Source organism: Theileria annulata, chromosome 3, assembly GCF_000003225.4.
Source record: "Theileria annulata chromosome 3, complete sequence, *** SEQUENCING IN PROGRESS ***".
Taxonomy (NCBI): Eukaryota; Apicomplexa; class Aconoidasida; order Piroplasmida; family Theileriidae; genus Theileria; species Theileria annulata.
Window position 1 is genome coordinate 1,413,672 of NC_011100.1, and position 13,303 is coordinate 1,426,974.

Consider the following 13,303-nt stretch of genomic DNA (forward strand, 5'->3'; position numbering starts at 1 on the left):
GTTCTGTAAACTCAATTGAGCAAAACAAATAATTACAGTCATTATGATCATTTTAACAAATATACATACGTAATAATTAAATGGATAGTTTCTATGTTTATTTTATATTTATGAACATTTCAACACAATTTTAATTTTAAAACGTTTTTTATACTCAAAATTTATGGCTTTATAATCGCACAACCCAATGTTTAAAACAACAATAATTATATGATTTTTAATGTATTTGTTATTTTCAAATGGTTGAACCAGATGAAAGGCCCGATCCACCAACATCTTCGAATGTAGATTTTAAAGATCACAAAATAGATCCACATGGTTCGTTCAATATAGAAGAATCTAATAATATAGGATTAGATAGTACTAATTTACGTAGAAAACACGAAACTAATACGAGTTCAGATTTCCCAAATGGTGTGAAAGATGGAGAAGTAGAAAATAATTCATTGAATCCCTTTGTTAACAAAAACCACTCATTGTACAATAAAAAGAATGAAAATCATACGAAAAATAATCTTGAAAAAACAGGAAACAATGTAGACCTGAAAGATGAAAAGAACCAAAAGAGAGCTGAAAAATCCAACTTAGATCGCAAATTAAAAAAGAACAAGAAACAAAAATTATCAAAAGATGTAGTAAAGGAGAGTTATCTGGACACAATGGCAGAAGAATCAGAAGCTTCAGAACTTGAAAGTGACGACGATTATGAAGATGACGATGACGACGATGAACTTGGGACTGAAATCCCAGAAGAACTTAAAGATTTCATTACAGATGAAGTCGTAGAGGATTACGAGGAAGAAGCAAGCGATGTGGAGTACGATCCGTTGAAATTCGATGAAGATGATTTGGAATTGATAGCAGAAAATACGGGCACCAAATTAGCAGAAGTATATTCAATAAAAATTAAATAAAACAATTTTATTTTCCAAAAGTATATTTTATTTTTAGGACGAATTTGATGATGATGAAGATAACAAGAGACTAAGGAGGTTGAAAAAAGGAACGAAAAAAGCAGAACCAGAATTGGACGAACTGTGGTACGACGAAGAATCAAACCAAGAATTTGAACTAAGCGATGTTTGGGCAACAGTAGCAGAGTGTTTTGGGCAAGTTGATTTGGTTGTCCAAATACTGAAGAATGAAAGGAATCCAAACAATGTACAAGTGGAACAATATGATTCAGATTATGATCCAAATACCGACCCTGATAATGATGAGCCAGTTAACGACATGGATGAAGATTTGGTTAACAAAGTTGAAACTATTAAAATCACACCTTCAGAAAATGAAAAGAACTTAGAACAGGTTAGAAATCATTTAAATAAGTATAGTATATACTTCAGAGTGTAACAAAATGTATACATAACTAAAATAATTTGTAGCTTATTGATATTGACGAGTTGCAAAATGAGTATTTAACTAAGGAAGATGAAGAGATTAGAAAAGTAGATGAGCCAGAAAGACTATATATCCGTTACCATAATCGTCAGAGGAAAACAGATGACCGTGAGATACAGACTGAAGCACAGTGGGTGGCGAGAAGATTAATGAACGAATTTAACATTGATTTGTCGAAGGAAAGTGTAAAAAGAACATACGAAAAGACATTCCAGGGCACATACACGAATAACCACACCTCAGTAGTTAGTGATGTTTCAGAGAAGTGCGAACTTCTTCTGAACTGGCTACTTAACGAACGCTGGGAAGTACCATTTATACTATACCACAAACGACATCTAATTTGTCCCCCACTAACAGATTCCATAATATGGAGAGTATATCAGCTTGACTTGGAGTGGGTAAGACTAAATACACTATCGAAACAGATACAAAGTAAAATCGGGAAAATAGGCCACGAAAATTTATCAAGCGACATCTTGTACTACTCTACCAATTTTGATCACGTTAATGACCTAAATGACGTAAATATACACCTCTTGTACCACCACAGGCAAGAAACAGAGGATTCAGTGCAAGAAACCAAGTATGCGTCAACTGAAGAAGATAAAAGCGACGTTACAGCTGAAATGAACGAAGAACTTCAAGAAGATATGGAACACATAGAGAAAGAATTCGAGTACGAATACGATGATATTTTTGGAGATTTTGAACCAATTGATGACCCGACACACAATAGATCGTTACCGTCAACACCAAACACCCCAAATCCGAACATAGATGAACCTGAAGATATTACAGATGAGTCCGATGAATCCAACGATGAAAAGGCTTCAGATGATGTTCACTCTAACCCTGAATCAGGATACGAAAGTGAAGATAGCGCAGATATGGCAATGGACAATGATGATGTGGATGAACTTGATCATTATAATGGACTAAATGATGAAAATAGAGAATTAAGAGGTGATTTAAAAGAAGTGGACAGAATGAACCATTTTGACCACACAAAAAGTGAAAATAAATTTACGGAGAACCGCACAATTTATACGATAACGGGTAATATGACCAATCATATGGATGAGGGTGAGGAAAAAATAGTTGAAAAGCCTGTTCCTAGTGTTAAATTGAAGAAAAATACGTCAGTATATTTGGTAGAAAATATTGAAAAGTATGGGCTGGACGCGATTTGCAAATCAATTCCAACGGCAGACCAGTTTTACAAGTTGTTGGACAAACATCTGATAAATACAGGACACAGAGATTTTAGAGTGACAGTGGATGTTAAAGATGTAGATGTTGATTTGAGTGTAATGAATTTTGATCTAGATATTGATCAACTTTTCTCAACACACACAACAGGACCGTTTTCAACGAGTAAGCACCTGTTCAACTCACTAGTGGACTACTATTGCATTAAATATAGCACCCACATCTCGATCAGAAGATTATTCAGAGAATATTTCAAAAACTATTGTAGCATAACTTGCGTGACGACAGTGAAGGGAGAAGAGTCATTGGAGGTGACAGACAGTACTTGGTTTATTAAGAGAATGATGTGTCTGCCAGTGAATAAGCTACTTAGAACACTACAAATACATTACAACTACCCATATTACCTGGATAAGACAGAAAGGCAAGCATACGTTCAGAGAAAGACACAGAAAATGAAGATGCAAGAACTATACTTGCATATCCTGAAGTTGCAAGAAAACGGAGAAATCAACGTTTTGTTACACCCACTGACGCCGTATGATAATTCGTACATTAAGTCTGAACATTATACGACCAGATTAACAAATTTGTACAACACCATTGGTAACACAGTGTCAGCCGAATATGAAACAGATAACGTAAAGAATATAATAAATAAAGAGTCGCTGGCCCTGAATGAACTCTACGAAGGTGACCAAAGGTACATTAATGGAATGGTTAGACAATTGATGGGTCTATTCCAAGCGTTTAAGCATAAAGAGTTGGAAGCCGAGCAAAGCATTTCGTATGAAAACACGGACACGTTTGTGTCAAACACGCTGGACATGAACACAATGAGCAACAACTTTCACCTGTATATGTCGAAAACAATACTGACGAAGTTGTTTCACAAGTACCTGATACCAATATACAAGAAGGAAATCAAAGAATTATTGTACCAGTCATCAACAAACACAGTTCTGTACAACATTCAGCTAAATTTCTTAAATCAGCTGGATATGAACACATGCAGCCTTCCAGATAAAGTAGAACAAGAGTCACAAAAGGAGAGTAAAGAAAAGAGCAATAGAAGAGGATTTAGCACTATTGAAAGAAAAAACTCACAACCCACTGATAGAAGTGAAATTGAGCTGACGGAAAATAGTGACAGCGGAGCAGTAATGACACTCATAACAAATAATGAAGGACTTGATATATACATGTGCATATACGGAAGCAGCTCTATATATATAACAAAGTTCAGTAACATCCTCAAGTATATGGTGGAAAATGAGTCAGATACTAGATATAACAACGCAGTCCTTAATGACTGGTACAAGATGATAATAGATTTAATAGTAAAGTATGAAGTTACAGTAATGATTGTTGGGCTGACGAACCTATACTCGCTAAACCTGTATTACGCACTTCATAGAAATGTACACAAGTATAATGACGTGAGACTTATCAAGTACAGCGTAAACGTTTCACACCTGATTGTCATCAAATATATTAATTCAAACAAGGTTAAAACTGGTAGAAAAAATAAATCAAACTCAGTTAACGCATCTGTTGGCATTGGAGGTTTAGGAATTTCCGAAGGGCTGTATAACTCATTGTATTACATATTATTATCGTTGAGTACAAGTAAACTATACAGGAATTACACGTTTGAGTTGGTGGGACTGTGGGACGAGAAAGATAATTACTTGCTTAAGCTTAATTATCACCACTTGCAGAGCATGGTCTCCAGAGATAAACTCCAGGAATATATAGAATATGTCCTTATGATGTGGATAAACAAGTACGGAATACACATTAACACGATCTTGGGGTGTCATAAGAACCCTGGCCTGAATGTCCTGTACGGGAATACTATAACGATTTCAGAATCAGACTATATCAACAACTACATTTACTATAAACAGAATATACAAACGTACCTTTCATTTATCTCAGGATTAGGGGTCAGAAAGGCACAGATGCTCCTGAGTAAAATGAGGAACTTTGCGCCAAATAGCAGAAATAACATGCTGGAGATTGTGGGAAACATAGTCTTTCATAACATGGCATCATTCATAAGGTTCAGTAACTCAATAGACTCACTGGACATTACCAGAATACACCCAGTGGAGTCGGGATTCATAGCACAGAAGCTGTGTAATGGGTCGTTGGACGAAAAGATGGTGGGAGAAGATGCAATCCAGGAAATTTTAAACAACCCGTCCAAATTAGACGAGTTGGACCTAGAGTCCTACTCAGTGCTCTTGTACCAGAAGCAGGACATGACAAGGATGTTTCCATACCTTCTTTTCATTAAACATGAGCTACAATTTCCCTATCACCCGAGAATCACAGACCCAACTGACACTGCACAATTGAACGGAATTGACAAGCATCTGAGTTCTAGTCATTTGGTGGGTTCTTTGGACGAATATGAGACATTTTACAACGTACTAAAGCTTGAAAAGAATTTGTTCAAACATGGAACAAACGTACTCTGCAAATTCAACAGCTACTACAACACTACCAGGTATAACCTGACAATACTCCCGCACCAACTGAAAGGAAACGCCACAGATATGCACCATTTCAAGATGGAATTAAACAAATTCAACAACCCAAACACACACAATACAAACCTTACAAGTACGTTTACTACACATATTTTTAAGTCCAGATTTATTTATTCTAAAATCCAGATTTATTTATTCTAAAATCCAAATTTAACTGAACCATATATTTTATTTCAATAGTTCAAAAATTTTTAGATGAGGTGTTTTATGGAAGAGTACTGGAAGTGGATTACAGACCATTGGTGCTGGATAATGGAATGTATAACTACAGAGTGGACATTTGTTTAACTAACGGAAATAAAAAAATGGTGCTAAACAGGTTCCTGAATGACCTGATTGATGACAATCTAGGGGATTATCTATCTCCGCTCGTCAAGTTTGACATTAACTACAACAAGTACAATAATTTACAAAATGTTAACAAGAGGAAGCTACAATACAGAAGGAATATCAGACACCCACTATACAGGATTTGGAATCACCAAAAAGTTTTATCATACCTAAAGCAAATAGATGTACAGCAATAACTAATTATACATATTTATTACCAAATAGTTTGGATATTGAATAACTATAATACTTGATTAAGTATAAATTAATGTTTAGGTACCAATTGGAGAGTGCTGCATATGTCCAATGAATGAGTTGGATAAGTTGAATTTGATAATCAAAACATGCAATGATCCGTTCAACTACGTGACGTTTGTGATACACGAGAAGAACCAGAGAATACCAGGCGAGTTGGGCAAGGAACTGTACCTGCAAAACGAAAAATACAGTAATCTAGACCAAATATCATCGCAGTTTGTGGAAATCCTGAAACTCAACCTCGAGGAGTTTTATACGCACCCGAAGTTTAGAAGTAACCCGGACATCAACAAGGTGGAACGTGACCTGATACAGGAAAGTTCTTTGAAACCAGACAATATAACATGGGCAATAGTACCTTCAATGAGGAAGGGAGTAAACAACCCACTCAAGTTCATTTTAATAGTGATACCACCAGGATTTAACCTGATCTCAGAAGTTAAAAGTCTCCAGGACCCAATCTATGTTACACACAGGTCATTCAGACTCTGGACTCACGAAGAAAAATCTTTAAAGCAATTGATTTCATGGTGGAAAGAATACGGATATTGGCACCGGAATTCTGAAAAGAATAAATTCTACCAACAACACAAATAATTTTTTATTACCATAATTTAATATATTGTATTATTCTGTTTATATGATTTATTTTTATATAAATTAACTGAATTATGAGAGTTTATGAAGGGGTTTGGAAACTTTGACAGAGTGGTAAAGGTGTTTAGTTCGAGGAAGATTCTAAAGCTAAATTATCAATTAAAGAAGATATTATGGTCCAATAAAGTTTTATTAAAAGAGTCAAAGGGAAGATCGTTTGATAATTCATTAATATATTGTGGAATCAACAATATTAATATAATAAGCAATGGATTAAGATCTCAAAAAACAACCTATATCTCAAAACCTATAAACATACTATCATTTTATCTCTCAATATCAGGAATCGTGTACCATATCAAGGCCAGAGTTAAATTAAATGATAAAACGTGTGAATCTAGAACGTTTTACACACCCTCGAAATCCTCATTGGTCCTTCTGTCAACAATATCTGATAAAAGTATTCAAAAAATAGTATATGAAAACGGCATAGACATAATACTCATTTTTTTAAAATATTTCGGCGTAGATTTAAAAAATGTGTACGATATTAAACACCTGCTACTGCTATATTCTACAATAGACAAACAGATGGCTCCAGAACATTACTCTCAAATAATTAGGACTCATTTACATCAGAAAGAAGGGCCTAACCTTGTTAAACTCGAACATTCAGAGAATAATTTAATAAATTTCGAGGAGCCTTGTATGAATATGAAAGATTCTAATACTATAGTGGATCAATTGAGCTTAATTCAGAAATCACCATCTCTTTTGGTACCATTTGCTAGAATACACAATCTCAGGAGTTATTTATATTCCAAGTACGGAATCAACAATGAGACTTTTAACCTGAGGTTTGAAACTGTTTACAGAGAAATCAAGTCAAACCCAAGGATTTATTCCCCAGTTTACGAAAAAAAGCTCGATTCTGGTACTTTGAGGCCCAAAATACTGGAGGAAAAACTTCTCTCAAGTCTTCTTAACAGCGATAAATCAGTTAAACTGAAATTAGTATCAAAGCCTGCCGATTTAAATGGTATAATACTTTACCGTTTTGACGGTAAGATAATTTTGAATATAAACTCGTTCTATGTTGATGAGCTCGAGGGTGAGATATTTCACTTGTACGGATTGGTAAACGAAGGGAATTTCAAGTATTTTAGCGATAAGAAAGTGGGTGACACAGTACAGTGTGCACACGAGTAAGTTATAATTATTTTTACAGTTTTTAGAGATTCGGAAAACATCAGAATTAAGTTTAATGATGAGAAGCCATGTATACCAGTAAAGAGGTTTAACCAAGAATCACTAGTCTACAGTTTAAGGAGTAAAAAATATGTACCATTTAACGAAATTCAAAATTAATATACAATATAATCGATATAAATTACTTATTCATCCTCGAAAAAATCATCAGAACCCCAACTCCAGCCTTCATCCTGATTGTTCGAATCATTAGAAAATACCTCAGAACCTAAATTTTAAAATTTAAAAATCCATTAGAATGTATTAATTTAATGAGTAGGGCATACCATGGGACGAATCAATGTTGTGAGTGGAGTCGACATCACCAGAGTCTAACCCGTGAGAAGTAAATCCAAATATGCTACCAATTACTCTCTGAGCCAAAGATATACCTATTCCATACCCAAACCCCTCCCTTATCATTCTCATGAACCCATGGGATTCAGCCTTTTGAAGGTTCTGTGATTTAAGAAGCTGCAATTCCTTTATTTTGGCATCAATTTCCTCGTTTGTTAGATTTGATTCAACGACAGATTTAGTTTTCGTTCTGGAAAAACGAGAAAAGTGCCTAGAGCCGACCAACTCAACAATACATTTAATTCTACCAGGATTACATAAATTCATAATTTAATTTAAAATCTTAGTTTAAAATATATAAATTTAAGAGTTAAAAAATAAAATAAAAATTGAGTTAATTGGGTAACACATTAAGTTGAGAAAATAAAAAATTTTAGTAAATGTATGTTTTTTACATTATTAGGAGCCAGTTTTGGTCGAAAATGAAATTTAAATTGAAAAACGAAATATATACCGTCTCAAATGTTTCAAAGATTAATAGCTGCATCTAGTCAGCTAGAACTCCTCAAATGTAGTTTAAAACCCAGAAATTACAAACTGTACCATATTAAATATCCAATAATAAATATGTCTACAAGAGGAGACCAATCTTCTCCGCACGAAGCTGGAATTTTTTCAACTTCCACAAAAAATAAACGGAAAGCAGTATTTTCATTATCCGTTCCAACGAAAAGGTCACATTCTAACAGTATAAGAGTATTAAACTTAGGAGAAACCCAAAAGGAAGAAGCTGGACTAAAAGAAACAAAAGAAGAATATACTGGAAGTTTAAAGCCAGATATTACCTCCGAGAATATTAAAAAGATTGTAAGACTATTTGGAAAGAATCCTGAATTCAATTCTCTAATATACAGCGATGATAACGTATTAAACTGCCTTACAATTAAACAAAGGTTGATGAACTTTCAAGTTGAGTGGGATATTAAAATGGAAAACAAACTGGCGTCCTGTAAATATACCCTAAAGACACCAGAAGGAAACGTTAGTTAAAAAATAAGTAAATAATTGGTTAGGAACTAACAGGAGAAACGTTCTCAACAAACAAAAAGTTAGCCAAAAAGCAAGCTGCAAGAGAAATATTATCAAATCTGTCGATTCCAACCTTCGAGGTTACCCACTAGCTGAATCTAATAATGTATAGGAAATGGACGAAAATAGTCGCTGGATGATTTCAGTCCATAAAAATTTATTAAACACAAAGGACGAAGTTGTTGAGAAAACATTCACAGGTACAATATTAACCAAATTCATTAAAATTAGATGATGGTTGTGTTTGTAAAATCGAGTGGAAAGTAGGTGACGTTACATACCTTGGTACGGGAGAAGGAAAAGACTTTAAGGAAGCAGAACTTTATGCTAACCAGGATCTCTATATACAAACACACAAAGTAAATATTCATTTACACCGTTTATACACATACTCCTTACTGTTAAATAAATGTGTATAATTTTTTAGCTTAAAAATGTAATGAATAAACATGCTGGTAAAAATGTGGCCAACAAATCACTCAATAACCATGAAAATAAACTTGAATCACTCTCAAACATAAACAAGTCAATGTTAGACGATGAACTCTCAAGGTCTGACGCAGCACAAATTAATAATATGAGGAATATGCTAATATCGAAGATCAAAATTAAGGTAATTTTTCATTCAACCACTAGATATTTAAAATTGGTATTGTAAGTAATAAATATATAGCAAGAGGAAAATGTAATTGCAATACCAGGCGGTTTCCAATGTACGTTAGCGTGGAATTGGGTAACACCAGAAGGAATACCAACCAGGGTAATTATTACGAATTTTAATTACCGTGTAGAAAACAGTAATAAAAAGCGGTAGCAGTAAGTTACTGGCAAAGGCAAATGCGAGCAAGACAATGCTAGTTGAATTGGGAACCATCCAAGATATTAGCGCAAATGAAAGCCATGTTTCAAATAAAATCAAAGCATACATTAATACAGTAAGTTTCACATAATTTTAATTATAAATTGAGTAATTAAAATTGAGTTTAGGATGTGAATGAATCTGTGAGATTGGCGTGTGAACTCATAAACACATCCAATTCAACAGTTTGGAGACTGTTTATCCTCCAACTCTGGAACAAACTCTTGTTTAACACGGACAAATCGTCGATTCTAAAACTGTTAACAACCATTGTAGATGTCCAATCCAAGGATGATAAACGTATATGAATGGATAAATATATTAATATAGAGACGAGACGACTTCAAGGAGATATTTGGGAGAGTATGCTGTATAATTTGATATTTGTAATGGATGAAGATTTTGTTAAAACAGTACTCAACATAATGAGAGGAATTAAGCTAAACGAAAGTCATTTTTATTCAAAAAAAGCACTGGATTATTATCAAAATAATACGTAAGTCTTATATAGATATTAAGTACAATTACAAAATGGGTATAGAATATTACTCTGTATGGAGTATCAATGTAATATATATAACGAGGCACAGTTGAAGAAGGATAATGTGGCTTTGTTTAAGAACGAAATGCTTGTTATGGACGTGGCAAAACTTCAGATGCCCAACATCATGGTAACCTCAAGAGTGGAATACGAGTACATTCGAACTAATATATTTAAGGAAAACGACATCGTATTACTTTTACCAATATCAAATGGTGTTGTTCCACCTTCAGAACAGCCCGTACGTTTATAATTAAACTTAGTTATCGACATATCCTTTAGAATCTGGGTGTGCTATGTAATGTGTTAAAGCACAAGGTTTCAAATTTTATCTTGAATATGAGCTTAAAGTTCATATCATTTGTTAACATTGATAATACAAACAATCAAGAAGATATGAAGGTTAATAAAGCTGAGTATACGGTAGTAGATGAGGCTGAAGTGTTAAATAAGTATGGAAAGTATAACGTAATATACCTAAAGTCATTAATACCATACTCAAGGATGGTTGAAGCAACACAGTCACTAACACATATTATATTCCCAATTAACGTAAGTCACAGTAAAATGATATTAATTCATAGTCTAATGCAAGTAAATACGTTTTTACGTATGAAATGAAGGAAATATTGCTCAACTCAAAGAAGTACTCTACTAATCCAAGTCCATCAGATTGGGTAACTTTACATATGTCTGATATACATCCTTAATATAAGACTAAGTGTAGTATAAATAATGTGTAGTTAATGACAACAATGACTTTGACACCAGTTCAATACACAGCAACGATATCAGCACTAAAGAACCCATTAACACTCATACAAGGTCCGCCGGGAACGGGTAAAACACACGTAGCATGCGCAATCATCGATTGCTGGGCTAAATTAAACCCAAATATTAGAATATTGGCAGTAGCAGATTCTAACATCGCAGGTTTTGACTAGTTATGATTTACACAATTAAGGATTATATAGATAATTAGCACATCAGAAAATTAGTGATTTATAACTGTACAGCTGATAACTTGATCGACGCATTGACTAAGAAGAATATACAAGCACTGAGAATAGGGCAAAGTTCTGAATATGAATTACAAGAAGAATCAATTAAGAGTATCTTTTAATTAAAAATATTGTGTGACATAAAATGTTAATTTCAGTAAAATAGTGTTAATTTATGATTTAGACCTGGACAGATACCAAACGTACCTGAAATTGAAGATGGGCGGTCATTATAAGGAAGCTAAAAATTTAAAGGTTTTGCTGTATTCTGAAGCTATTAAACAGCATAACATCATCATTGCGACCTGTGTGGGATCGGGAAATGATCTATTGAGTAATTATCAATTCTCACACGTTATTATTGATGAGTGCTCACAGTCCATAGGTTCCTTAAAATATATTTAAAGAATATAATTTTCAAAATTCACTAGTGTAAATCATGTTTAGAGATGAGTAACTTGATCCCGATTGGAAAAGGATGCAAATCGTTGGTGTTAATTGGTGACCACAAGCAGTTGAGGCCAACAATCATATCAAATTATGCATTAAAACTTGGGTAAACAAAATAGATTTAGGTTTATTCAGTTATGTAAAAGAAAATCAGTTTAAAAAGACTAAATAATGGTTAGATTGGACAAATCATTGTTGGAGAGACTAATCCAAGAGGAAGTGGCTCCAGTACACATGTTAAATGTACAGAGAAGAATGCACCCGTCAATAATAGAATTCCCGAATATGCACTTTTATGCAAATAAAATTTTCAACCAAGGTATAATAATTTATCCTAAGGATATTAAATATAAATGTATGAGAAGTTTAACTGAGTTTAGATGTGAATGACATAAACAGAAGCATGATCAGAGGTTTCAAATGGCCAGTTCCATTCTACAATCTTGTCTTCATTGATGTGAGCACGCCTTCACCAAATACACAATTCGAAATTCCACAAGGAAAATCCAAAATCAACATGATGTAATACACAAAATATTTAATTACACAAAATCTAGACTTATTATATATATAATATTTAATTATTTACAAAATTATTTAATTATTTACAATAAAAAAATATTTAGTGAAATAAAATGTGTAATTGCATTATTGAATTCATTTTTGAAGTCAAATGATGTTAAGGAACAACAGGTAAAATTGAATGTATTAAAGAGGTTTAGATTGGTATACTGACGCCGTACGATGCCCAAAAGCTGATGATAAAAAAACATCTTAAGCCTTTAAAGGTATTTACAGTAATATACTCATATACATGAATGATATGGAATTAAATAATGGATAGGAAGTACAAAGCCACCTGATTGAAGTTGATAGTGTGGACGGGTTCCAAGGAAGGGAGAAGGATCTCATCATATTCAGTGCAGTGAGGTCTAATATGGTTAAGGACATAGGCTTCCTGAGGGACCCAAGAAGAATGAACGTAATGTTAACAAGGGCAAGAAGGGGCCTTGTTGTCTTGGGAGATTCTCATACACTAATGTACAAACTAATTATTTAATTAGTTATATAACGAAACAGATGATATACTGAATATTGGCCATAAGTAACATCCTTTAACTCAAGTATAGGAGTGATAGAGAAAATTGGCGTCCGTATTTAAATTGGATATACTCAAAGTAAGTTGTTCAAATCACAAGATTTTAGGCAGCTCAACATACACATCTCGCAACTAAACGGGTATCTGGACTTCCCAGACCATTCGCTACCAAATTCTTTGGCGGACTTGCAGAATCTGATGCAATTCAACACTCCAGAATATAATCCACACCAGTTTAACAACATAGGAAATTACACATTAATATAAATTAATAATATTGAATTCCACGATATGAGATAAATTAATCTAGCGTTTTACATAATACATTAAAGATGTGGGTACAAAAGGTGTCAGTTTAGATTA

At 33.7% G+C, this 13,303-nt stretch overlaps 3 protein-coding genes across 3 annotated transcripts; all 3 read left to right on the top strand.

Moving 5' to 3' along the window:
- Positions 1-239: 239 nt before the first annotated feature.
- On the top strand, positions 240-6,356 carry TA18820 (uncharacterized protein; the record flags this gene model as incomplete). The annotated part of the gene is made up of 5 exons (XM_950260.1): positions 240-890; positions 952-1,308; positions 1,386-5,244; positions 5,367-5,686; positions 5,778-6,356. The coding sequence occupies 5 exons, from the start codon at positions 240-242 to the stop codon at positions 6,354-6,356; spliced, it is 5,766 nt and encodes a 1,921-aa protein (XP_955353.1).
- An 84-nt stretch (positions 6,357-6,440) lies between these two features.
- On the top strand, positions 6,441-8,069 carry TA18825 (uncharacterized protein; the record flags this gene model as incomplete). The annotated part of the gene is made up of 5 exons (XM_950261.1): positions 6,441-6,816; positions 6,850-7,561; positions 7,592-7,686; positions 7,863-7,950; positions 7,991-8,069. 5 exons carry the CDS (start codon positions 6,441-6,443, stop codon positions 8,067-8,069), a joined length of 1,350 nt encoding a protein of 449 aa, XP_955354.1.
- A 459-nt stretch (positions 8,070-8,528) lies between these two features.
- On the top strand, positions 8,529-13,207 carry TA18830 (regulator of nonsense transcripts-related protein, putative; the record flags this gene model as incomplete). The annotated part of the gene is made up of 23 exons (XM_950262.1): positions 8,529-8,942; positions 8,975-9,070; positions 9,103-9,190; positions 9,222-9,349; positions 9,418-9,603; positions 9,664-9,750; positions 9,782-9,925; positions 9,978-10,149; positions 10,180-10,345; positions 10,391-10,631; positions 10,673-10,942; positions 10,975-11,067; positions 11,134-11,323; positions 11,407-11,502; positions 11,576-11,776; positions 11,839-11,947; positions 12,021-12,160; positions 12,222-12,363; positions 12,399-12,534; positions 12,564-12,629; positions 12,686-12,882; positions 12,972-13,019; positions 13,048-13,207. 23 exons carry the CDS (start codon positions 8,529-8,531, stop codon positions 13,205-13,207), a joined length of 3,570 nt encoding a protein of 1,189 aa, XP_955355.1.
- Positions 13,208-13,303: the final 96 nt, after the last annotated feature.